The sequence below is a fragment of the Lynx rufus genome, unplaced genomic scaffold (genome assembly GCF_022079265.1).
Source record: "Lynx rufus isolate CCGP_SWC_20201006 ecotype Redwood Valley unplaced genomic scaffold, mLynRuf1.p SCAF_8, whole genome shotgun sequence".
In the NCBI taxonomy this organism is placed as follows: domain Eukaryota; kingdom Metazoa; phylum Chordata; class Mammalia; order Carnivora; family Felidae; genus Lynx; species Lynx rufus.
This window is the reverse complement of record NW_025814896.1, coordinates 80,452,427-80,480,363: the sequence shown is the minus strand read 5'-3', so window position 1 is coordinate 80,480,363 and position 27,937 is coordinate 80,452,427. Positions and strand designations below refer to the sequence as shown.

Sequence of the window (27,937 nt, the reverse complement as noted above, 5' to 3'; positions counted from 1 at the left end):
CCCTTGAGACAGAGAAAAACTTATAGGTCAATATTGCCATTAATAGTTTCTGGGTGGAAAAAAAAATGGTCTCTTTTGGGAAAATGTAATCAAATACAGGAAACAGAAGAGATCATAGATTATTACACATGACACAAGATGAGTAAAAATACAGTGACTTTATTTCCATCATCTTACAATCCCCAGTATCACATCTGGTAAGAAGCATCATTTCTATAAACACAAAAATATTTCAAGAAAGCATGTTACAAGATAGTATATGTAAGCAACAGTTTGGCAGAATTTTCTCAACTCTAGTAGTTCACAGACCCCTCCCGCCAAAAAAGCCAAATTTTAAAATTCAAAAATAACAGTTAGCTTTATTTAACATATGTTACACCTTAACACTTAAAATGTCATGCTCTAGTTAAATATTTCATCAACAACACTGTATACAAATAAAATATTACACAAAATATATTTAAGAAAATGTTTTGGTCTTTGATCTGAACAATAAATAAAAACACAGGCACTTCTACACTGAGACAGGGAAGCAGTCACTACTCAGAATAATTTTGTATACGTGACATGTGGAAATATGGCAAGAATAGAATCCCGGAGTTTTAAACTGACAATCCGTTCACGAGAAGGTCTGCAATTTCAATCTTTTCACTTGAAGTTCAGAAATTACAAATGCCTTCCTGGTCCACATCGAAAATTCCTAAGCATAATATGGCTGCCAGGGTCAATTCAATCTTTTGATGGCCATTATGGAATCATACTCATGATCTTCAAATACTAAAATTAGAGAATTATCACGGTACCACCAAGCAAACCAAATATCAGGACAGTTAAGCTTTCTCCTTAGGACGGTCATAAGACCATGTAACAAGGTAAACCGGATAAATGTCACACAGTGATTCTCATTTTGCAAAATTAACTGACCTACTAAAACAAGAAAATACTGTTGGGGTGGCAGGAAATTTTGACATAAGTTAATTTTTGTAGACGATTTTAAAAATTCATCCAAATTTCATGAAAATAAATGGAATTGCATTTAACAAAAACCACCGAATCATGTATAACAAGGTCTTTGTAGCCAGCATGTCTATAAACACCTAAGTTGCAGATAATTCAGTCATTATAATGGAAAGGAAGAATACTCTCATATGAGGGCAAAACATAAATAACCTAAACCCGGAAATTCCAGAAACATAAATGATTTCAGCTAAGAAGGAAGGCAAATTAGGAAACAATGGCCACTAGCCATAGGAAGGACTGGAACCAATTTTCCCAGCATATCCTCTGTGAAAAGTTAACAATCTTCTGCTTTCCCTCTCCAGAAAGTACCACACCAGAGGGTATAGAGGCCCTCAAATGGATACTACTAATGAAGGCAGTTCTGATGGTTTAACATAGGTATTACCCCTAATGTGAAAGAACACAACATGGGAACTATTCAAGATATGTCTTTCTATGCAAAACTTAGTTTGTATATATTTCAGCAATTTAAATGAGCATCTTGCAACCGAGACCAGATATCAATCATCTCTTGAGGTTTTCTACTATGTACTAACATCAAATCTACATAGGAACAAATGTTATTCTTGTTTTTCTCTTCTATATCAAATGTCTTGAAACCTTTGTGTTTCTCTGGAACGAGGCCGAGTTTCTGAAGGCACATTCCAGTATAAACATCATCAATGGGGTAGAGAAGGACCCGGTCGGTTATATTGTACAGCCTCAGGGCCAGGTGGCCAGAGTAGAGGAATCCACCTCCCCCTGCATAAGGCGGATAGACACCAGTGTAAACAACTTCTGGGATGTAGTACTTCAGTTTCTTATCCCGATGAGGTCCAGCATTGTGGATCACGTCACCTATAAACAAATCTTTGGCTTTGTTCTTGGATAAGCTATTCAAGTAATTCAGGATGTGATGCGTGTTCACAAAAACATCGTCATCGCCCTTGAAAACGAACTCGGCATTTGGGCAGGAAGTGCTCACCCACCTGAGAAAGAGCACTTCTTTCAGGGACAAGTTGAAGAAAGTGTCTCTGTAGTTCCACATAAGAATGTCTTGGTGCTTCTCACTCTCGAATTTCAACATATCTGACAGGTCCGGGTGGTTGTCCTCTGGCGGGGTCTGACCCAGTAAGAAGACTCGCACTACAGTTTGGTTCCCCACGTTGGTTTCTCTGCCCCAAGATTCCCGAATTGCTTGCCTTCTAGCAAAATGTGGAATGAGGGACTTTATAGCCAGTAACAAGAAGGGTTTCTTTGCACATTTATCCGGTTGATCTATAAGTAGTGAATAATTTCGACATCTCAGATACAGTAGAAAGTCTTTAAATCTGTCTGGCAAATTGCTGAAACCTGAAACGACTGACATGACCCTCAGGTCAGGTTCACAAAAATTTAGATGGCTTATGTTGGAAAACCCGTATACCTCCCCCGTCTGGTTGGCCAACATATTCAAAATGGGATTGTACCGCCTGTTCAGCTTCTCTTGTTCTCTGTTCCAATATGCCACAGGGGGGTCAGATATCTTCCAGAACTTTTCTTTGGGTATTATTACTTCCCCCTTTCCATTTTTTTCTTGGCTGCTGCTTTTGGAGACTTCCACAATCAAATAAATGAAGACATTAACCATCATCAGGATACCCAACAATTTTATTCTTCGACGTCCAACACTCATTTCTCATATCTGGAATAAAAAGGAGGAGCATTGTATTAATTAGGTACTTATTAATCTGCATTTGCTGACATATGTCACTTGCCTCTTTGTCTTTATCTTCTTTGGAATAGTGGTTTGGAACACAGATTCGAGGCTCATACTGCCTAGGTTCAAATCATGGCCCTACTATTCTAGCTCTGTGACTGTGGGCACGTTGTATAACTGATGTCTCAGTTTCTCCATCTATAAAATGGGGAAAATAACTCACTTCATAGAATGGTTGCATATGAAAAGCTTTCAAAACAGTAGCTGGCCCACAGCAAGCAGTACGTAAGTGACTGTTAATAGAGTGGCTGTTTTAGACACCTGAGGGCAAAGATATACATTTACTAAGTAACCCCACAGGTGTTCAACTGCCTTGCTTACAAGGACACACATACAAACCAGTGTGTTGCAAACTGATTCATTCACAATTCATAACAAATACATTTTATATTGTGACCCAGTTCACACACAGAACTGTATTCATGTGTGTTACAATGTGTGAGTTTCCGTGTAATCCACAGATTTTTTTCTATTTTGTTTTATTTCATTTTTTAGAAAATGTTAATACCAACCCTGAATTGTTTCTCAATCCACACTTTTATAGATGAGGAAACCAAGGCAGAGAGATTAAGATGCTTGGCCAGTGTTGCAGGGCTAGGAGTTGGATGAGACTGAGTATTAAGAGAAACAAAATGACAAGACTCATATTGGCTTTATTCTACTGGCCAAAAACTGAGGACAACCCAAATACCACCAACAGAAGAACGGACTGTCAAACTGTAGTATTTCATACAATGGAATAACCCCCAGCAATAAAACTACTACTAGCTACAATAGTACACTGTGCATGAAAGACAGACCACAGGGGCACTTGGCTGGCTCAGTCAGTAGAGCATGCTACTCTTGATCTTGGGGTCGTGAGTTCGAGCCCCATGTTTGGTGCAGAGATTACTTAAAATAAACAAACAAAGAAATGTTAGGGGTTTTTTTTGTTTTGTTCTTGTTTTTTTAAAGAAGACCTCAAATTCCATATATGTTAGGTTCAAGAAGGCAAGATTAACCTAGGATCTAAAAACCTGAAAATGATAGAGATAGAGGTTTTGACTGGAATGGGGCAGGAAGGAACTTTCCAGAGAACAGAAATGTAGTATGTATATCCTGGCCTGGATGAGGGTTTCAAGGATGTACACATTTGTCAAAACTCAAATTGCATACTTAAGATCTCTGCTGTTCATAGCAAAATGAAAAAGGGAAATGAAAATGACATTTTCGTGAAATATCAAAGGCCAAAAATAGATTTCAGGCTGTGGGCAACAGAAGAAAGAGCAATAAAATAGTTTATTTGCCAGGGATATAACTCCAGAGTTCGAGCACTACTGTGATGGATGACTTATACAAGAAGCATAAACTTGACAACCCAAAAAAATAGGAATGGTAATACACTGCAAGGAATGTTCTTACCAGGTTAATTCTATCACTGAGAATCTATCCTTAGAAAAGAATTCCTAAGAAGTACTGTGTCCCAGGCACTGTGTAATACCTTACTTGATATAGTGAATCTATGAAGTAGGTGTGGTTACCTTTATTCCCATTTTATACCTGAGGAAACAGATTTAAAGAAGTAACTGTTACAGGCAGAGCTGGAATCCCAGCCAAGGCAACCAGGTTCCAAGGCCACCAAATCAAAGGGTAGTTAGTCAGTCTCCTCTGACCTCTAGAAACAAAGCTGGGTGCCTATTTCAAAGAATAGTGTTTATTATTTTTTTTTAATTTTTAATGTTTATTTTTGAAAGAGCGAGCGAGCGAGAGCATGAGCAGGGGAGGGGCAGAGAGAGAGGGAGACATAAAATTTGAAGCAGGCTCCAGGCTCTGAGCTGTCAGCACAGAGCTCGACGCGGGGCTGGAACTCACAGACCACGTGAGATCATGACTTGAGCCAAAGGCAGACAGTTAACTGACTGAGCCACCCAGGCGCCCCTATTTTTTTTTTAATATAAGAAGATATTTAAGTTTACTGGGTTCTAACAGATAGTCCCAAGGTAAAAGTATTTGTTATGCTGAGAATGCTATGAAGCTATCACATGCTGGACAGCCCAGATGAGATGGGTTGGAATTCACAAGTTCTTTTGTCTTTTAAAATCTGTTTAGTAGGTCCTCATCTAATTGCTTCTGTTTATGTGCTCGCTTCGGCAGCACATATACCAATTGCTTCTGTTTACCACTGCTCAACAGCTTTGATTACAGACAAAGAAGTAAAAGGTGTTTAAGAAAAACAACAGGGGGCGCCTGAGTGGCTCAGTAGGTCGAGTGTCCAACTCTTAATTTGGGCTCAGGTCATGATCCCAGGTTTGTGAGATCAAGCCCCACATTGGGTCTCCAATGAGCATTGAGCCTACTTAAGATTCTCTCTCTCTCTCTCTCTCTCTCTCTCTCCTTCTGCCCCTCTCTCTCTCTCTCAAAAAAAAAAAAAATAAATAAAGTATATTAAAACACACACACACACACACACAATGGCCCCTACCCCATACTTCTAAAGCTTTTGCACATCTAGAAAACATGGCAGATGACCAAGTTATGTGGGTGCCCCCAACTCACCCAATAAGCAGCCCCCATCCCACTTCAAATCTCCCCTCCCTTCTGAACCACTACCTACCCCTCCAGAACCCCACCACTGAGCTACCAAGAAAGGGCCTTGTTAAATAAACTTCCTCCAGATAACGTAGTAAAAAACCACAAGACATTCCTTACTCCTTAATTCCAGTTTTAAAGGGCCCCAAGGCACACACAACCTGAATAATTCAAACACCCATACCCAGGTCTAGAGTCCACACCCTCCTCAGGTTAGCTCCTTTAAAATGAGCTTTTGGGCAAACCTAATGATCAAACTGAAGGTCTCAGTCCAATACATCTTTGGCAACCTAAACCCCTTTACTCTGGGCCTTACTTGCAAGGACAAGAGAACTCAAATGGACACTTAGAATATACTTGCATGGGTACCTCATACAGTTAAAGAAATTGCCATCTTTTTAGAAAATAAATCGTAATTTTAAGGGTTGTTTTTTGTTTTGCCTTTTTTTTGGCTTCTAAATTGAAACAGTTTTCAAAAACAAGCAATTTTCTCTAAATTGGGATAACTCTCCTACAGCTACAGTAGCATTTGACCCAGTATCTCTGATCTCTACATCTTGGGCACTTCATGTAAACAGCTTGAAGGAAGGGCAATAAGGAAAAGTATGAGGGTGAATGGAGAAAGACTACAATGAGGACAAAGATTTCAAAGGTACTCAAGAAAAAAACAGCACGCACTATGGGGCAGCTAACTACATTTTCAACTCAGAACTTAGAACTACATTTTCAACTCAGGCATTTTCAACTCAGAAAAGGAATATGGATATCAGTAGACTACTTCTGAAATTTCCAGAGTAAAAGAAGTCAGTTTAAAGAAGAAAAAAGGAAAGCACAATACTTTACATAGCAGGTTGTGAACCTCTAAGTTAATTTTCCTAGGGAAAGATTCAGAGTGAATAAGATGGGAGAGGATCCCAGATAAATGAGCTGCATGAGCTGGTTGTACATCCAGGTTATGGGGCAGGGTTATGGCTATGTGGTGTCCAGCCATAACTGTCTGTCTGAAGTGATGCTCTGAAGTTTCTATCACGAAAAGCACCCATCCTTCTTTCGGGAATATTTGGAGGAATACATCAGGCTTGCCACCCAACTTCATCCACTGCAATTCAGGCTTTTATTTCCATGATCAAGACCCAGACAGGACTTCCCACCACCTCGGGCAAGACAGAGCTTTACGGCTCTCAAAGGGACACCATCCTCACTTTATTTACATCTGCTCAAGGATTCCAGGCTGAAGGGCATTTTCCTGCCCATTTCCCATTTGCACCCCTAAGGGAAGCTGAAAGGACAGCGCCTTAACAGTGAGAAAAATGGAGGCTCAGAGAGGGTTAACTGAGCTGCCCAAATATTATGTAAGAGTTAAGTGACAAGGGTGAGAGGATACAGTTTTTCGGTTTCCAATCCAGGGCTCTTTGGATCTCCTCCTTTTTCTACAAGGCACAGCCACATTCTTGTAATCTGACCCTGGTCAACAGCAAGGTTACGAGGGCTGGCTCAAGACTGAAAAAAACCCAAAGCACAGGAAAACTCTGTTTGTTAGCTCAAATGTACCAAGGTACATTTGATCATTACTAAGAGTCTCCAAAGAAAAGGAAATGCGAGTGCCTAGAAGCTCCCAGCCCCCCTTCTGAGAATGGGCCAGCCTTACTTGTCCAAATTCCCAAACATGCAGCTCAGGCTAACGCTTACCCACTACTTGCTAAAGGACGTTTTCTTCCAACCTGAGAAAAAAAGATGGGAAAACCAAGATTTTCAACTATAGTTTTCCATGAAGTTTAAAAGTCATCTTTCATTTGTGACCTGGGCACAGTCCCTCTCATGAGAACTCTGCTTTTGGTAGACTCTTACTACAAACCAAAGTTCATGGAAAGGAGGACAAAACAGTGACCCCCATAAAAATATCTGTGGGAAAAAGCTCTCTGAATATCTGACTAAATATTCCCATTACAGACATAAAACCAATACGTGTCCTTTTCTGAGCAGGAAGTTACATTGCTTAAAAAGAATTTGAGTAAGAAAACTTGCCCCAAAGCTGGGCAAGATGTTATACAACTCTGACTGTGAAACACAGAATTTTTCTTATGAGTAACAGAAATAGGAAGAAATCCCAAATGCTAACAACCTTAGCCTTTCACCTGGTGCTCCCAATAAGGACTGAACAGTTTTGAAATTTCTAAAATGCTTCAGTTGGTTCTGTGTAACGGAAAACAACTTTCTTCTTTATTTTGCAATTAAAATATTTAGAAAGCAAGTTAGAAACAGGAAAAATGTATTTGTTAGCTGAAAACGGATTACAAAATAGCAGAGAGGCCCTGCTTAAACTATGTGAAAATCCAGATAAAATACGACACGAAAACAAAACTGGTTTCATCGGGGCGGTAGGATTATAGGTTATTTTAACATTCTTTAACACTGCCACACCATGTCCCTCCTTGAATAGCCTCTTACCACAACATCCAGACTGCCTGGGATGGGGGTGGGAAGCATATCACACAAAATTCCTGAGACTGGGTTCCCATTTATGAAGCCCACGTTGCTATCCTGTGTCACGGCCTCAGTCCCACAGTCTCTATATCATTGCACTGGACCCCACAGTGTTCCTCAGAGGCTCTGCCACAACATCCACCCCTAGCCCACCTGCACATCTCCTGTGCTCTTTATCTGAAGTCACCTATTAGAAAGGATGCTTTCTATGAGCACATATGCTTTCTTTGAATACTTAGTTAGGTACCCGCCAGGCGCCAGCAATCCTATGAGGCAGATACTCTCTGAGAGGTGACTGAACTTGCCCAAGGTCACACTAGTTCAAACCCAAGCAGCTCAGCTCCAGAGTCTGAAGGTTAAACCATGATGCAAATGAATGCTGCCACACAGGGTTATGACTAATGGACACTAGTCTTACTTTCAGTGGTTAATCTCCTTAAGAGTTATTAAATATTTTAAAGCTTTTCATTTATACACTTTAACCTACAAAACTACCATCCGTCAAAGTCAGATACTGGAGGCAGGGTGGTAAATAAGTAACCTTGATTCCTCTATAAACTAAGTCCTGGACAAAATACCTCATATACCTCATTTTGTTTCCCGGTATGCAGTCCAAGCAATCCCAGTATTTCATTCATGGACACTCGAGTGGGAACCACTGAAGTGGATCATCCTAAAAGGTTGCCTCCAGTTCTGAAAGCCCTAGAAACACTGAAACAAAGTGCTGGCCAGAAAACATTTTATTGTGGCCAAGAGGGCTCATTCTCACAGAACTCCAACTCAAGGAGAGTCAGTCTCTCTCTCTCTCTTTCTTTCTCTTTTCTCTCTCTCCAACCCCCCCCTCACGCGCGCGCGCGCACACACACACACACACACACACACACACACACACGGAACCAAGGAGCTCAAGCAAGTTAGGGAGATGGCTACCAATAGCTAATCAGGGCTAGAGCAAGCAATCATATCCAGGCCTGACCCAAAACCTGTGGTTGAGACTGCCCTACATTCTCACCCCAGTATTCCCAAGGTCAAAGATAAAGGAAACCTTCTTGTGTAACCATTAAATAAAATGAGCAGCCATCCCCGTCCAGTCAGGCTGAGGCAAGGAGGCTGGAATTTCAAGCTCTTGATTCAACCACAGTATGAACTAGCAGCCTTTGTGTCCAGGGGGCCCTGCTTCCTGCTCACTCTCCTGCACAAACCAGACACACACCCCTTCACGGGGGAAAGAGCCCAAGCCCACTGCCATATCATGAGGGCAGGGGAAACACATACACTCTCTGGAGAACGTGCACATGGTTCTGGCTGGCTGCTGCTCTCCCCCACCCTCCAAAACCCTGGCAAGAATGGCTTTCCTAAATCCTTACCTCCCAGGCTGCTCCCATCTGTTGCCTAGTCCTTGCCAGCCCCTTCCAGGCTCTGCTCTGATAAACAGAGACAGGGACAGTTTGCAGCTAAGTGGTTCTGGGGGAGAGAACAGCTTCTAGCACTCATGCAGACAGTGGGGTGATAAGGGTTTGAGTGAAGCTGCTCAGAAGAGCTGGGCCAGACCTAGAACCCATTCCTTAATAGGAACAAGAAGCCTGACCTGGGTTCTTGCCAGGGCTGGGGCAGGGAAGCCCAGGACTTCCCCCATAACCTAGAGGCTGGCACAGAGAGAGAACATGTGTCTTTGACTTTGCTTTCTAATCTCTAAGTCATAGAACAAACTACTGGCTAAATTCAAGGAAATTTGTTCACAGTCATTAATATTAGTACTTCATGTTTGAAATGAAAAGGGAAAAGAACATATGATGAATGTGCTCACCTACACATCCCCACAGGCAACATTATACATGAAAGTGTCTGGCAGGACATGTTCTGGTCCCCAAGTGATTACAGTTCCCCAAAGCCTGGTATGGCTGACTTCCTCAAGTGGCATTTGTCATTTAAGATAAAATTAATCACTAAGTTCATTCTTCAAATAAACATGTACAGAACTTTCAGAAAAGAAGGAAGAAGAAAATGCGCAAATGATGGCAGGGAATTAACCCTCCCAGAGGCCATCTTGACCCTGCTTTTTGTAAAACTGACAACAGTTTTAGACGTTCAATGTAAAAGATTATGTAGTTATAAAACAAGGCTGGTAGATGTTTGAGGGCAGAAATGTCCCAGATCCATTTTCACTTTTGAAGGTCAGCCTGGCATCTGCAGTCAAACAGCCCAGAGTTAAATTCTGATTATGCTACCTACTAGCTGTGTGACCTTGGGCAGTTACTTGACCTCTCTGTTTCCTCATTTGTAAAATGGGGATGAAATTACCTACCACACCAGTTGTCTATCACTCAATGGGCATTCCATAGTTCTCCTTCAAGGATTCTGATTCCTCCAACACTAAGCACATTTCATTGCCCCTTTCATAAATCTGCTCTCTCTAGGAACTTGTCTATGCACTGCCTTAAACATCACCTCCAAAAGGAGGATCACAGGTTGACTGAGGATCTCAAGTTGACTCAGTTAACTGCAGATATTAGCTTCTAACAAGCTTTGTGGGGTCCCTCTTCTCAGGCCCCCTATTTAAAATGGATCAACTTCACAGGCACCTGGGTGTATTACCTCAAACTGCTGCCCCTTCCTGCTCTGCACATCCAACCAAGGAGCACAGTCCTGTGGACCCACCTCCATAATGTGACTTGTACCTCCGCCATCACCTCTCCTCTATTCTGCTCAGGCTCTGCCACCAGCCACTGTGATAGCCTGCCACCTTATTTCTCACCATGCTCCCAAATATGCCCTCTTCCTCAAGTACCCAGTCTTCAGCCCCCTGTACAAACACACATTCCCTGCTTATGTTCTTCCCCTGGTGTGGTCAGACCACCACCACCAGGCTGCTGCTCCCTCAAAGGGTAACCTTAACTGTGTTGTCTTCTAAAATTCCTTGGGGCACTTGTGTGGCTCGGTTGGTAACGCATCCGCCTCTTGATTTCGGCTCCGGTTCATGGGCTCGAGCCCTGTATTAGGCTCCACGCTGACAGTGCGGAGCCTCCTTGGGATATTCTCTCTCTCTCTCTCTCTCTCTCTCTCTCTCTCTCTCTCCCTGTCTCTCTCAAAATAAATAAACTTCAATAAAATAAAATAAAAAACTCCTCTCTTCTCCATTCCCAGAGCTGGAGCTCAGGGCTTCAGGGCTTCTCCCCCTTTTCTACAAGATGACTTACCCAGTGATATGTCCCAACCTAAACACCAGCCTCAGTCCTCCGGTTTTCCAACTCACACACCCTTCTGGTCCCAGCCAGGGTACTTCATAACTATTTGTGCTTCCCTTCAAACCATCTCCAGCCAACAGCCCCCACCCCAACACCATCCACACTTTAACATCCAAACACAGCAAATACACTTCTCTTCCAGAAAATCTCAGCTTCTCTCTGCCATCTGCAGAGTGCCTTCCTTTTGCTAGGCCTTGCTGGAGAGCTTCTACTCCTTCCAAATTAGCTCAAGTGTCACCTCCTGGCTGAAGCACCCACCTCCCAAGAGTTAGGGCATCCTCTCCTGATCATGTTGGCCTACACCTGGGCATATTGCATGATCAAAGTCTTCACACTCTGCCACCATTACCCCAGCACGTGGCACCTGAAAGTCATTCCGCATTTGCTGAATGGACAGATATTTTGGTCATCTGGCCAAGTTCACTGAGTAGAAACTGCATTAAACACATATACCTCTCCTCCAAAGAGAGGACACTGGGAAATCATGTATGAGCACGCTGGTAAATGACACACACGTATTTATATAAATCTGTCTCTCTTTTTAAAACACTGAAGTACAACAGAAAAAAATTTAAAGGATCTTTCTAGAATTGAGAGAGATGAATTTCAGAAGTAGTGAGCCCATATTAAACCTGAGAGCTCAGGATAAGATCTGAAGAAGTAAACAGGGGTGGACACTATAGCCCAGCCCCCCATCTCCCACAGTCAGCCCCAGACCCACCAAAGGCAACATACTTGTGGGTGTGCTTCGGGCACATCCTGTGCATGGGAATGCACACGCACGGGACTCAGTAGTGCTTCCAGGTGAGGGCTCCATCCCTCCTCCTGCAGCAGACCCTTCCTCTGTCCTATCCCAAAACAGAGGAGCCTCCACACCCCCTTCCTGGTGGGGAGTGGGCAAGTGGGGGAAGAACTGTTACCACCATCCAGGCCGTGATGGTGAGGCACAGGGTGAACCCTAAAGGAAGGCAGGCCCTTAGTACAGACTTACAATTTGAGGGCACCCACTTCCCTAAGGCAGGAAATCATTTTAGAAAAGAAACACTGAAGTGCAGGTAGTCACTTCCTGTGGAGCTTCACGTGTCTTGAAAGCCCTTGTTAAGAGCTGGACGTGGCTATGGCTTGGTAAGTACTTCCACTGGCAGCTGCAGGATCCTCGCACAAACAGTGTTATCTGGCACGCTCTCAATGGGCCACCGAGACTTCTCTGACTCATCCTTCTGCTTCGTTGGGTTACACGGGATATGTTTCAGTCTGGGTCCAACCAGGAGGCAGAGACCACACAATAATTTAAGCACAAGTTTAAGAATATAGTAAGTGAGTAACTACAGGACGGAACAGAACTCCACAGAGTAGTCTCTGGCAAATGAAAAGTACCAGGAAAAGGACAAACGTGGAAGACAGCTTCAGAGCTTATTTGAGAAGGTATGGATGGCGGAAAAGTTCCCAGGTTCCCGGGCCAGAGATGGTTTAGTCACCAGGAGAGCAGGAACAACCCTCTGGGGTGCAGGCACAAAGCCTGGAACACGTGGTGTCCCCATCAGGAGGATGAGAGAAAACAAACCTTTGAGACTGCTGGTGGGCATTCAGAGAGAACGAGGGTGGAGAGGGGGTCACCACACACAGGGAGTCCAGGATGTTGCTGGAACAAGGAAGTAGGGAGACCCCCTTCCGTGGCAGGTTAGCATGTCAATGAACGGCTTAGACAGGAGCAGCTCCTGGCTGCAGCCTGGGACAAAGACCGGGTGGCCAGTTCACTAGATGACCATGACCATGGGCTTCAGTAGAATATACATGGGGCTAATGAGAGGGGCCAGGGAAGCAGTGGCCTGGGGTGGGCCCAGGCTCCCCTTCCTACCACTGTTGCCAGAGCTGGAAAAAGCCATGCCCTGTAGGTACCTAGGAGTGCAAGAAAACCAGCAGGTTCTGTAGGGGAGTCTGGTTCTAGACACTGGGATCCAGGAAGGAGAATCCTACTCTTCTGCAACGCCCTCTTCAGAGCCTCAATTTATACAAGGCAAAGGAAAAATATTTAAAGGCCCTGATCCATTTTCACATATCAGGCAACAAACAAAAACTGGCACAAGTTCTAGATCCCTAGATCACCAACCCAAATTCATCTCCAACTACAGTACTTTTATTGGAGTCTGAAGTTGGGAGCAAAGGGTTGTTATAAAACATGGGCCCTGTACAGTGAACTGGTAGATAGGCAACAAATACATGACAGTCCATTAGCTGATAGCAGAGGCCAAGGCAGGAACTGAGTGGGGCCAGTTTGTGGGCTCCGAGGCCACACTGGGAAGAGGAAGTAGGTGCTGGTGGGCCTAGGGCCTCTCTGCTGGAAGAGGATGACTCATGCCTACGCCTAACTTAACAAGTGCTGTTGCTGGAGAGACTGTAGGAATGTGTTTTCTTTCACAGCCCCGCTATTTACAAAAAAAGAAGAAAAGAAAACTGGCAAAATCACAGGAATATGAAAAAAGGAAAAATGAAGAACTCAAATTGGATGTGCACATTGATGACAAATACAGCTGACTTTTGCATTCACGGCAAATTAATTTCTGTAAAGCAGGTTGAGTTCACAGGGGAAAGAGCACAATCTGAGTAGTCAGTCTTCTATCGGTGGATCTCTCATACAGCTTTGTGGGAACATGGGTATTTGTTCTGGCTTATCAATCACTACCAAGGAGTTGTTCATGATTTTCCACATAATCGAAAAAAACCCTGATGAACAACCTCATAAATGCAAGTTTTTTGTCTTAGGATTTCCTTTGGAAAAACTACAGAGAGAACGTAATTTTTTTTTTTAAGTTTGCTTATTTATTTATTTAGAGCAGAGGAGGGACAGAGAGAGAGGGAGACAGAGGATCAATCCCAAGCAGGCTCTGCACTGTTAGCACAGAACCCAGGATGTGGGGCTCAAACTCACAAACCATGAGATCATGACCTGAGCTGAAACCAAGAGCCGGACCCTTAACTGACTGAGCCACCCAGGTGCCCCAAGAGAACACAAATGTTTAAAATAATTTAGAAACCAATCAAATTGTTCTCCTCTCCTCCCCATCCATCTCCCCCACCAAAAAGAAAGGTCAGAACTCGTTTATCTTCACTGCACACTTAAGAGCATGGAGCCAGCCACACTGATGTGGTCCACTGGTTGTGGACGCTGTCCTTTTTAGTCTTTACAAAAAATGGACATCTCCTTGTTTTAATTTACACTTTAATATGCTTCCGTCTTGGTTTTCCTACTCCTCATGCCCTTTCTCCTTTTCCTATGTCAGTGATTCTCCTCTCATTTAATCTTCTACAAGCTCAAAAATGTGAAGCAATTAGTCTGAGGTCATGGAGCTAATCCCAGTGGAGCCAACATTTGGACCCTGGAGCCTGACCCTAAGACTAAGCTCTTATTCTTTCTACCACACAACACTGATGCTCAAGATGTCAAGAATCCCTAGATAAGCTTGGACTTAAAAAAAAATAATTTAGGAATGAAAATCTTAATCAGCATGAGAAAGCAGCATTGTAGACAAAATCGCCTGTTGGGAACCGTTCACTGGTTTGAGGTGCCAAAGGTCCTGGTCTGGTAGTGTAAGCACCTTCCTTGATAGGGGTGAGGTCCCTGCAGATGTGTGTGAGGAATTTACCCACGCTATAGAATGAGAGACTGGCAGGGGCTGAAACTGGTCTAATCACATACTCTCCAGGCAAACTCTTTTGTGAGAGCTGTTTACACAGAGAAAATGTGACCTTTTTCTTCCCTTCCCCTCTAGCACCACCGCCTGAAGCGAGGGATCCCAGCACGGCCCTCCATCCTGCTACAGGTTAGTGCACAGAACTAATCTGGCCCAGAACTCCACTCCCCCAGCTCTGAGAGGAAAGGACACCAGCCCTCACCGGAAGAGATGATCAAAGAGCAAACGTTGACCACAAAACTGTACCACTCAGCCTTTCACTGGGTTTCTCCTTCACAAGCACACACATTCCACACAGAGATCATATACCAATTTCGTTATCAGAAAGAAGCTGTTAAAACTTTCCTTTCCGGGGCCTTATAGCTCATCTACTCCTATCAACTCATTTACAGAAGAGGAAATGAAGGCATCAGAAGGACGTCTTGTCCGACATCCCCACAGGAACAATCAGGGCAGTGAGTGCAGCAGTGAGAATTACTGTCAGGGACAAAGTCTTTTTCTCATAGTCTACAGCTTCAGTGCTAGGACTTCAACATAAAAAACAAAAAGGCCAAAAGGCCAATTGCCCCAGCACTGCCCGGAGTGGTACCATCCCTGATCTCCTCCCATTGGGTATGTTTGTGGTACTTCCCCTTTGCTGCTGGAACCCCTAACACACATATTTATCTGACTTCCCCACACCTCCTTGCTAACAAGTCTGACACACCCACAGGATGTGGGAGCCTCAAGGACAAGGGCTGGGCCATGTTAATTTCTGTATCTCTCGTGTCTGCCACTCAGACAATATATTGCTATTTTGTCAATGAATCTGAGGAAAAGAAGGACATAAAAGGGGAGGTGCAGTAAAGAAACAAGGACTAACTATAATTTTTTATTTTTTTGGTCCTTATGATCAAGAATCAACATCACTCTAAACAAGTCATGGTTGAATAATTTTCATACACAGGCCCTACATCTCCAACACCCCCACCCTCACCCCCAGAGCACCCTACCTGGCCCCCCGGCTATCTGTCAGTCCAGGTCAGTCCTCTTCCTAAGGGTCCTAAGCCTTTTCCAAGTCCAGTGCTTTCCTCCTCGATGCCTTACCCCTCACTCATCAGAAGCAGTACATCACCTAAAAACATCTCAGGAAACAGTCTAATATGATTAAATAAATCTATAAACAAACATAGGCCCAAGGGTTGAAAGACAATTACAAATTAATAAAAATGCACAGGCATAAATTACAGTATTGGACTAGAAACAGAATCCCATTATATAAACGAAGTTATCAAACTGACCTTATATAAATGCTTCTGGAAGTAAGTAGGCCATCGGCCATGGCTTGGCAATTTTGATGAACAGAGATGGGGAGGGGAGGAGGTAATTTGGTGCCTGCTATGTGGACTCCTCGTGTCTACAGACACTTAAAACGAAAAGCTGATGAAATCAATAAGAAAGGATATTTTCATGTAAGTATTGGAGAAGAGATTACTGGCATTTTACATAGTAAAATACATGAAATTTTCACTTAAAGACTAACTTAACAAAATTAAAAGTTGACTCTCCTCAAAGTTTTAAAATTAACTTTCAAAATTACATCATTGCCCACCACTTAATTCCATGGGTTGTGATAACTGACCACAAACAGAAGTAGGAATTTTTTATTTTAAAACAATCACTTTAATGTTAAGCACCGGGACAGCCAAATCCAATGTGGCATAGAGACTGACCTACGTCACTCCCAACAAGCTCGACAAACTTTCAGATCAACCACTGCCCTTCCCGATTTTATTAAATTATATTTGGCAATTCTTGTCCCCACAAAATGCAGAATTTCAGAGCATGTCCATCAATTTCCTGCAACATAAAAGTTTACATCTGTCTTCCTTCCAAAATAAATAGATAACCTCCCCAAGACAAGAAAACGTTATTTGAACGTGCTGCAAACTGAGACTGTGTATATCATATGAGACTTCTTTTGTAACTTTAATATTTAACACCAATGACATGCATTGTGTTTGTTTTAAGTAATTGAAAAGTTGCCTTGGGAAGTCTCGATTTCTTGGCTGCTACGATGAGGGTTTCCAGTGCCACGTTTTCGTAAAGAAAATCTGCCCTTGATTACAATGAAGGTGACACCAAGGGGCATGAGTTACTGTGCCTCCAGGACTCTAACAACATGCATAAAAACCACAGAAAGTTGTACAGAATTGGCATGGGCAGAGATTTAAATGACGGTGTATTAAAATAGAAAAAATCAACAGATCTAATATCTTGGAGGGGAGAGGGGAGACAAGAAAGGAAGGAATGGGCTGGAAGTACCAGACGCTCCTTTTAACGACAAACTGACAACTGCATACCAGCCCTTACCCATTCACTGTCCACGTACCAGGAAGCATGCCAAGGGCCCAACTGGATACTCAGTCCTGTGAAACGGTCACCGAGGTATCCTCACTTTACAGATAAGTCAATCGCTTCCAAAAACTGGCCTGAGGTTCCCAAGATGGTGAGTGAATGGAGGGAGAGTGGCAGAAACTGGGAACCCAGATGGGTTCCCAGCCCATAAGTTCATCCCAGTTGCCGCTAAACTTGAAGACAAGCATGGCACTGTGTGGTTGGCATGGGCAGGGTAGAGGGAGGTAGGCATCTCCATCGACATTAAGCACTCTCACAAAGACCATCCTAGATCGAAGCATGTCACCCTCAAAGTCCCCTCCCAGAGAACTCCTGGGCACCTGCACCCTTGTGCAACAACTGAACAACTCCTGTCCTTCCTACCCACACCTTTGCTCATGCTAGCTTCCCCCAGCCTGAAATGTTCATTCTTCTGTTTCTCAATCCTACCCTCATCCTTGAAGGCCATGGTTCAAATTCCACCACCTCCTCCATGAGGACATCCTCTATTCCCTCAGTGCACACTGTATTTTATCTTACCTCCTGGCACTCGGGATCCCCCCCAAAACTGGAGGCTCTCAAAAAGAGTACCAGGTGGGAATGCAAGCTGATGCAGCTACTCTGGAAACAGTATGGAGGTTCCTCAAAAAACTAAAAAGAGAACTACCCTACAACCCAGAAATTGCACTACTAGGTATTTATCCAAGGGATACAGGTGTGCTGTCTCGAAGGGACACATGCACCCCAATGTTTATAGCAGCAAGATCAACAATGGCCAAAGTATGGAAAGAGCCCAAATGCCCATCGATGGATGAATGGATAAAGAAGATGTGGTATATATATATATACATATATATATATATATATATATATATGTATATATATACACACACACACACACACACACAAAGGAGTATTACTCGGCAATCAAAAGAATGAAATCTTGCCATTTGCAACCACGTGGCTGGAACTGGAGGGTATTATGCTAAGCGAAATCAGTCAGTCAGAGAAAGACAAATATCATATGACTTCACTCATATGAGGACTTTAAGAGAAAAACAGATGAACATAAGGGAAGGGAAACAAAAATAATATAAAAACAGGGAGGGGGATAAAACATGAGACTCTTAAATATAGAAAACAGAGGGTTACTGGAGGGGTTGTGGGAGGGGGGATGGGCTAAATGCGTAAGGGGCATTAAGGAATCTATTCCTGAAATCGTTGTTACACTATATGCTAACTAACTTGGATGTAAATTTTTTAAAAATTAAAAAAAAGAAAAAGAGTACCAGGAACTAGTTACCTAGAGCCCACTCCTCAACCCCAGTAGTGTTTCCCAGCCCAAATGGTCAGGGGAGCCAAGACCCCACTTTCTTCAACCCTGAGGGAGGCAGGACCAAGGCGCCCACCACACATGTGCTATAGCTGTGAGGAGAAAGCAAACCGACCACACAGAGTGAATGCCAGGTGCTGCTCCTCACATACACACGGAATGTCCAATTAAACCAGGCTCCCCTGGGATGCCACCTCTTCTCCAGAGTCAGGGACCATCCTCATCCCAGTAGACAACCTTTCTAGTGACAAGTGACCCTAGGGTGGCAACTTCAGAACAGGGTACCAAACAAGCAAAATACACCCCCCCCCTCAGTTCCCTTCCCCTAGCTTCCTTTCCCTTTCCTGCCTCTTCTCCTTTCCTCTAATGTTAAATCTCAAGACAGTTACTAAAAGGAGCCTGAGGATTGTTTTTAAGTTGCTTTTTCAGATATCAAAATAAGTCATACGGATTTAAAATACCTATCATCAAAAATTATTTTGGCCTTTTATCCAAATGTTCTATTAAAAGGGGGGATGTTCAACCAAAACTCAGGTCCACATATTTAAAGAGACGAAATGGTAACACTTCTTTCTTTGGCCACCTGCCAGGAAAAATTCATGTTGCCAAAATAAAAGAGAACATGTTTGCTCAATATAAGAGCACAGGACAGAACAGCTTAGAAACTGGGCCTCTTTGACCAAGCGGTTTAAATCATCTAATTTTAAGTATATCTGTGAATGTCACCTTCACATGTCACAGGCTGTCATCTACTTGGAAATATCAGGACCATAGCAATCCACGTCCACCCTCTGCCCACTTCTCGCTCCGCATGGGGCAAAACATGGGGGAGCCCCATGTTTCGACATGGGGGTCGAAACACTCTCATGGTTTCTACTTGTCCAACTGAGGAGCTGGAGGTGTCACAGGCCTTGCCCTCCCGCTCTGGGTGCTGCCCACACAGCCTCCCACTCATGCGTGGGGCAGGGACGAAAAAAGAAATGTCATGCTGAAACCAGTGACAGCCACCTGAGGCTTCATTATATCACTCTCTGTATCTGTACTAGTTTGAAATCTCCATTATAAAGAGCTTTTTTTTTTTTTATAAAAGCTCCATCAGAACCTTAAGGAAAAAAATTCAAAAGAGAAACAGTTAAAAATAGGAGTATTCATGAGAGATATTTTAAGTTCATTTGAAGAAAATAAATTCCTTATGTGGTGATGGGAAGAAAAATAAAATAGCTACATCTCATTTACTATAAAGAATAAATGCTACATAAGTTCCTTATAAATAAGCGTCAAATTCAGCCATAAAATAATAAATGCAAAATACATTTCTTTAGTTCCAAATGTTAAATATTTAGAAAAGATGGTATTTGTAACAAACCCAATTTGACCCTTTCAGTGCTGAAACAAATATATTTGATTCTAAAAACGTCACTAGGCCTCCCAACAATCTAGAGCCAGACTTGAAGGTTGTTTTGTTTGTTTGTTTGTTTGTTTGTTTTAAAACCACTATTGTGTTACTCTCTGATCAGGACTCAAAAGCAGTAGTTCAGAGAAGCTCTTGGATGTTAAGTGCTTTTCAAAGAAAATAAACACCAACAGAATTCTGAAGCACAAATTAAAAGCCTTATCAAGTTTATGCTGCATAGAAATAACCTTACTGGAGTGTTAACACTTTCATATTCATGATGGCATTGGATTTTAACAATCAACATGTAAGATTGGCTGTGCAGGTTTTTTCCTATTTTGCACGGGTGGGGGAGGAAACAGAAGCTAAGTTGGGTTGCCATGGTTACAAAGGGGTGTGTGTGTGTGTGTGTGTGTGTGTGTGTGTGTGTGTGTGTGTGTGTGGTTTTTTGGTTTTTGTTTTCCCCTGAAGTCAGCCCTGGGACCAAAATCTACTTCAAGTTCTCCACAAGGACCACTCTCCCCCTGACAGTAAGTCACTCCCCAGCCCTCCTAAGATTACCATCCCCTGTGACAGCCCTTGCTGCTCCCCTGGGGTCCCGTGTATCAATGGTGGATCTCCACTTTCTCCTTCACCTTCGAACTCTCCCTCCCAGTGGCTCCAGGTGCAAGCTTCTCCTTCCCTTCTCTGCCAATATTCTGAAAAGGTTCTGCTCCTGGTCATGCCCTTTTATATGCCCGGACCTTTGCAATTCCCTTCATCCTCTAGAATCTTCAGTCCTCAGCCTCTCCTGGCTTCCCAGAGCACCTAACACTGCTGACCACCATCCTTGCTTCCCCCTCCCCCCAACCTCAAATTCAAAACCACCCAACCTGGATTCTCTTCCTGGTTCTCTTGCATCTTGGCAGCTTTACTCCTGGCCCCATGCCCCAAAACTGGTGCTCTCCACAGTTCTGGGCTTAAGCCTATATTGCTGGGTCTTCCCTCGCTCCTGTCCCCTGGACCCTCTGAGACACCACTAGAGCCTCCAATGTCCTAAATGTTAAAAAGCTCCCCCATGTACCTATATCTGTAGCTCACCCCCTTCACACTTCCCTATACTGGTTTTATCTCTCAGTCTCTTTCAAATATATCACATATTCACACTTTAATCCTGTACTATCCCTGGCCTGGTTTGGGCCCTCAGATTTCCCCCAGAAAGACTGATGAAGTGACCGAATTCAACAAGTAGCAAGCACATATTTTAACTGAGTAGTATTTAAAACAGACAAATAATGGGGTGCCCAAATGGCTCAGCTGGTTGAGCGTCCGACTTTGGCTCAGGTCATGATCTTGCAGGTCATGAGTTCAAGCCCCACATCGGGCTCACTGCCATCAGTGCAGAGCCCACTTCGGATTCTCTGTCCCTCTATCTCTGCCCCTCCTCTGCTTATGCTCTCTCTCTCAAAAATAAATAAAAACATTTTTAAAAAATTAATTAATGAACAGACAGCTAAGAATAAAGTTATGTGGTCAATTACCATAAGGTTGATAGGAACTTACACAAATATAAAGGACAGTACAGATAAGGATAAGGACAGTCAGACAAAACCTCTCTTCTCAGCGAGAAGGTAGCAGGAGTGGGGCATGATAATTCCAGAAAGAGAGAACAGCCAGTGCAAATGCCAGAGGCAGGATAGCACAGAGGCCAGTGTCACTGCAGTAAACTGAACCAACAGCCTCGTAGGTAACAGAAGAACTTTGGCTTTATTCTGAGGGGCAGTAGGAGCTACTGTGTCAAGAAGCATATAAAGTAATTTCAATTGTAAAGATTCCTCCACCTTCTTTCAGAGAATACACTGTTGTAGGGCAACTGGAAAAAAGGTTCCCCATCAGGAGGCTGTAAAATGACCCAGGCCCATAATCACACCTGCCTTGCATCCATCTCATCTTCCTACATGCAAGCTTGACCCTGAGATGTCACCACATCCTCTCCACAAGAACTTTCCATGGCTCCCATGACCTCCATTAGCTATCAAGTGCCACTTCTTTGCATGGTCACTGAGCTTGCACCGTGTCCTATTACCCTTTCCTAAACACCTGGACCTCTAAACCCATGAAATCACCTGCTGTTTCTCTGACACACTACCACAGGCCTGAAATACCTTTGCTCTCCTTTCTCTGAAAAGTTATTAACTCATCGGTGAAGGCTAAGTTCAAATACCACTTCCTCAGGAAGCCTTTCTTGGCTACCTCCAAAACTGCACATTGCTTGCACCTCTACAAGAGCATTCTTTCATGGGTTCCAGGTTAGAGGTGCCACAGACGGCTAACTTGAGGGCAAGAACTGTGCCTGGACCATCTAGGAATACACATGGGGCCAAAGACAGTGCTAGGCACACACTAAGTGCTCAGTTAATGCATGCTGATCAAGTGAATAAAATGCTCATCTGATTACACATCATCTTGAGGTCTTAGGGGGAGGGGGTCCCAAGGACAGATTTTCGCTCTCAGCTGCTATAATGTGGAGGACAGGGGACCTGATGGGAGTGTTGGGGGACTGCATGCCTAGCACTCCTGACAATGGTACGGCCACAAGTAGGGGCCAGGCTGGGTATGGATTTGAACTCAAGCCTTCAAAGCCTCCTGCCCTGTCAGGTCTAGGCAGGCCACACAATCTGTTTTAAATTTGCCTAAAGTATCAGCAATGTGTTTTTCATAAGCCCCGTCCAGAAGTGTACAGATACAAGAAAAGAACGTAGAAGGATCCAAACCAAGTTAACAGTCGTTACAGTGTTAAGAGATGGTGGCATTAATTTTATTTGCCTTTACCTGACCTTGATTTTTCTCCCTAAATAAACATCATAAGGAAAAAGTCTTTTAGAAAGAATGCCAGAGTACCACCCAAGTTACATTTAAAGTATGTCTCCAAAAATAGAAAGTATCCAAAAAGCCCACCAAAACACTGAGAACAGGAGACCACTGAATATATAATGCCACTTGCCAGGAAGATTACAGAAGCTGAAAATGTTTTGAATGGTTTGAGCACGCGATCATCTGAGCATAACAACTGGTCCTGTGCTTTCACTTCTGAAACAATTATTTCACAAAATATAAAGCAGTAAACATTGTTCTGGATATCCTGGCCACTTACTATTGCCTCTTATCTAAACTCTTCCATAGACTTCATAATCAAGTGTAAACTGTCTTCCTTGCACCACAGCTCATTCAACGCAGGTGATCGCAAGTGACTGATCAGCTCTACATTTCAATGACTGTCATTTCATGACTTACAGAGGAAATGTCAATTAAAAATAATAGGAGATCAATTACTAAGACATAATACGTCTTATTTAAGCTGAAAGCTACATCAACAAAATATTAAATCAACAAAGACTTGGCTTCTAACTTCCAGTAAAAGATCAACATAACTTTTATAATGAAACGGCATATTAAAACAAGAAAGATATAGTTGCTTTAGTTATCATCCCTTGAAAGAAATAAAAGGGCGACAAGGAAAGTGTATGTCAAACACAATGCTAGATACTGTAAGTGTATGATCACATGAATCTTCTTAGTAAATCTGAGAGCTTTATCTTCCCCCTTTCACAAATGAAGAAACACACAGAGAGGTTAAGTAACTTAGTTACAGGAATCACAGTCACACAGTGGCAGAAATGCAACTCAAAACCAGGTCTGTTTCACAAAAGACTCGACACTGTATGACTCTGTAATTCCACTTATATTAAGTTCAAGAACAGGCAAAATCAATCTCTATGAAAGGAGTCACATCTAAGATGATATGAAAGTTAGAATAACGGTTCCCTCTAGCGGGTGGATACAGACTAGAAAGGGGCACAGGCACCTTCTGGGGCACTGAAAATGTTTACTTCTTGAGCGAGGTGGTGGACACACATTCAGGAACTGTACATAGTATTAGGGCACTTTACACTTTACTGTATGCTATCTCTCAAGTTAAAACAATTTTTAAAAATCCTCATCTGACTCTAAGTTCATACTCTTAACCACTAAACCACCACAGAGCCACTGACAGACCCGGCCACACTCTAGAATTGATTTCCTCAGATAATCTTTTTTTTTTTTTTTTTTTTAAATATTCTGGTGAGCAATGTACATCCTAATCACATCAGAGTGAAGACACTGGAACAATAAACCTGCTTTTAAATGCCACAGAATGAAAAGTAGAAAGTATCAATTTCCTGGCTACTAGGAATTTCCCCTCTGTAGCCACATCAGAATACAATGTTCGCAGATGCACAGAAAATTTGTAACCAAGTTATCTATGGAAATACCTAAAGCTAAAATTACACAAAATATTTCAAGACATGTTATAACTTTATCAATAATGCTAACTCTCAAAAGAAATTTGAATTCTGTTACAAAAATTAAGGCAGGCAGGCCAAAGCTGATGGGCAAAGAACATAAAGCTCACAATAGGGGCCACACATAATAAGTGCAAAATCTCAGCTTAGTGTTCTAACACACAGAAAACTGGTCCATACAATTAACTTTTTCCAGCAGTAAAGTTACTGTACCACATATGCCCTAATAACAAATTCTCCATTAAGTAAGTACGAGTTCTTCCCACTGAAGTTCTGTTCAGACTAGCAAAGCCTCATCACCGCTAGGTGATGATGAAATCATTACATCAATTCTCTCAAAGTCTTATACCACACACAGATACATCTTATTCAAACAGTAATTGCCTCTCCAGAGAGAGGAATTTATTCATCCTACAATTTGGAGATATCTTTGGCAAGCACCTAGTGACAGTTATCCCACCTGAGCGGGGAGTGGGGTGGGGGCAGGAGACAGCTGTATCTTACACACCTGTTGGGTATATGTGCTGTGGTCTTACTGGGTACTTTCAATTGTGTCAGCCAGGAAACCTAACTTTCAAATTGCCACAGCCCAATTTAATTCATATTTTAACGTTCTGTATACACTAAAATTGCCAGGCAATTGACTGAAATGATTTTACTTCTCCCTGATCATTTGCATATAAGACCAAAAGGCCTTTAGGAGAATTTTTCACGACTGGTAACTTATACACCATGAGTGGACATGTTGCAATAGATTATATAACCGAATATTATCCCAGATGCAAGAATCTTAATGTTTATAAAAGTATACATTGGCATTTATTAATTTTTAAACTCTTTAACAAACTGTTCAACAAACGGTCAAAAAAACTAAGTAAAGTTAATATTGTAGCTATTAAGCAAGTTAGAAAGAATTAAAAGCCCTGACCCAGTATGTTAAGAACAGAGTATGCTTCAGCACATTCACAGCACTGGTCAGGATCCTTAAGTTATTGTTTAAAAAGAAACAAAACAAAACAAACAAACACAAAAACATTACCAGAAAACATTAAAACTTTTCAAAGTTTCTCTAAGAAACAATGGATTCATCTTTTCTCTTATTCCAGCATCAGCTGAAAAAGCCCCACACGTTTCTATCCACAACATCTTGGCTTTATACCAACAATGCATCATGTAAAGCAGAATGATCCATTTTTTTTACATTCTTATTCATTTCCTAATATAAGTCCTTTTTTCCCAATGTACCTCTAAAAAAAGGCACACATTTGGACACATTGTATAGTGAAAAATCAACCATGAATTATCAGTTCCATTTTCCTACTTTAGCAAAACTGTAGTATCTTAGAATCAGAAAAATCTAAATTGTGTTTTTTTTAAACAAGGAACTCTTCAAAACTACAAACCATTACTCAGCTATCCATCAGCAACCCCCAAAAAATCATAACTTTTACAAGCATATGTTTATTTTCATCAAAAGATTACTTCATTCCCTGGACTTTAAAAGCTTTATCTCCATCTGCCAAATTTCGCTGATTTCAGTCAGACAAATCTGAATGGTTCCCAGTTACTGTGTCTGGTAAAGGGGAAGTTGATGCCTAGAGGAACTTCTATATTGATTACACAATGACCACCACTTATTAAGTGCTCAACTCCCATAATGCAGAGCCAGGACTTCGGTAAACATTATCCTATCTGTCCTAAAAAACAATCTGGTGGAGCAGGTGTTACCATCCCCAAAACCAGTTATGGAAAATAAGGCTGGGATGATCAAACCTGCCCTAGGTCACTGAACAGTATGTCGCAGAATCGAGACCAGTGAACAGAGAGGGTGGGAACTTGAACTGTTCTGGAGAATTAGGTCTTGCATCATACACATGTCCTCTGCACAAAAACTAAATGAAGAGCAGTGAGCCCCTGCTATTAGGATACGGCCATAAGGGAAAAGAGCATTTCAAACTGAAAAGTTTCAACATTGTAATTTCAAACATTAGATCCAAAGATAAAGGCATTGGTAAAGGCTGCGCAGAGCAGAAAGCTTTACTTGTAGAGAGTTCTATAGGGTTCTGCACTTCCCTCGTCTTAAAATCTAATCTGATTTAAGAGCACAGGGACTCTAACACTCTCCCAAATTCCACCAGGCTTAATAACCTCTATTCAAACGAAAGAGAAGTGAGAACTAGAGCAGTGGGAAGAAGTGACCGCCCGACCCTGTCTGTCCTCCCACCGGGGTCAGCTGTCAGATCCGCATGGGTGCAACCAGCAGACAGCTGGGCTCCAGAGCCCTTCGACTGGGCTAGGCTCGGGTCTCCCCTACTTCCCAGTCCCAATCCTGACTCCGTTGGCCACCTCCCGAGGCAAAATACACCGGAAGAATTTGTTATAACAAGTAGACACCCATATTCACCAACTGGTTTAGCAATCTGAAATCTACATCAAGGCTCCAACAGGGAGGGGCAGGAGAATATGGTATAATTGTCCTAAACTATCTTTCTACGAAGTTGGGAAGGTTCACGAGGCCATGAGGGTAGAGAAGCAAAGACAAACATACCATCTCTACGTTTTAAGGAGGAGAGGGAGCCTCCTCGCCCTGATTTAAAATGTATTATTTTCAGAGGTAGGCTTCCACGCCGTGACACGTGTGGGGAGATAATGGGTTCTGGGGCTCCCCTGCCCTAAGTGCAAAACACCGTACTCTGGAAATTAAGGTGACTTGGTTTTATTGCCTCCAGAAGAGTCCGCCTGCCGTCCCGGGACAGCCTCCAGGACCCCCGCCCGCGGCCTCAGCGGGGTCCCACCCCGCGCCCCCACTCCCACCCTTCCAACGAGGGGTTTCGCAAGGGCCTGCCTTACACGCTCCCGGCAGCACCCACCCATCCCCCTCCCCAGGTCTCAGGCAAGTAGCCTGGTTAATCATTCAACGCGGGCGGCGTGAAACATTTTTTTAGAGGTCAAAGCGAAAGGTTCTCCCTAAGTTTCACAGAAACCAGCCTTTGGGGACCCGGAGGTGGCAGCGGCAGGCAGATGGGGGCGGGGAGCGGCTGCTGGCGGCTATTTGGCTCACAAAACACCTGATCTCCCCATGCGGCACCCGAGACCAGCGCAATGAGAGGGTGGGGTGAGGGTTGCGAGAGCGAAATCACGCACAGCCCCCTATCCAAACCGCCCGTGGAAGCCAGGTGAGGACGCGGGCCCCAGATGCCGCTTCGCAATGCCTGCATCACCCAGCGCGGGCTCCCCCGGAAGTTGGGGTGCAGCGAGGAGGGGGGAATGTCCCCCGGCCCCGTGGGGGTGGGGGTGGAATAGGGCAAGAGACTCAAAAGACACGCTGCTGCTGGTTTTGTTATCCTCCTCCTGTAGGGTAAGAAAGGTGGAGGAAACGGGGGACGCCTAAATGCGGCGGGAGCCACCCAGGAATGGTTTCCTCCTCTGGGGCGCCGGCACGAAGCCGGAACCGGCGAGGATCTGGATTGGGAGGGAGACGGGTCAGTGCGGAGCAGTGGGGAGCCGGGAGCAGAGATGGAAAGGAAGCGGAGAGGGCTTGGGGAGGTGGTGGGGGAAGGGAAGGGCGGGGGGTGGGGGGGCACACCCGCCCGGCCGTACCTTGTCCGGGAGCAGCTCCTGCTCAGCGGGGCGGGGGCGGGAGATCCCGGCCACATCCACGTCCCGGCCGCTCGGCGCGGCTCAGCCCGGCGACCGCCGCCGCTCACGCTCCATGCGTTGCACCGCGACGGGCGGCCCAGTGGTGTCGGCGGCGGGGAAGTCAACG

At 43.5% G+C, this 27,937-nt stretch overlaps 1 protein-coding gene across 2 annotated transcripts; it reads right to left on the bottom strand.

The window, feature by feature from the left end:
• Positions 1–139: 139 nt before the first annotated feature.
• On the bottom strand, positions 140–27,937 carry B3GNT2 (UDP-GlcNAc:betaGal beta-1,3-N-acetylglucosaminyltransferase 2). 2 transcript variants are annotated; one of them, XM_047067665.1, is made up of 3 exons: positions 27,772–27,937; positions 16,028–16,166; positions 140–2,683 (listed from the first exon to the last, which is right to left on the bottom strand). In XM_047067665.1, the coding sequence occupies exon 3, from the start codon at positions 2,672–2,674 to the stop codon at positions 1,481–1,483; it is 1,194 nt and encodes a 397-aa protein (XP_046923621.1). In that variant the 5' UTR covers positions 2,675–2,683; positions 16,028–16,166; positions 27,772–27,937; the 3' UTR covers positions 140–1,480. The 2 variants fall into 2 exon arrangements, with proteins under 2 accessions (XP_046923621.1, XP_046923620.1); XM_047067664.1 differs by lacking the exon at positions 16,028–16,166.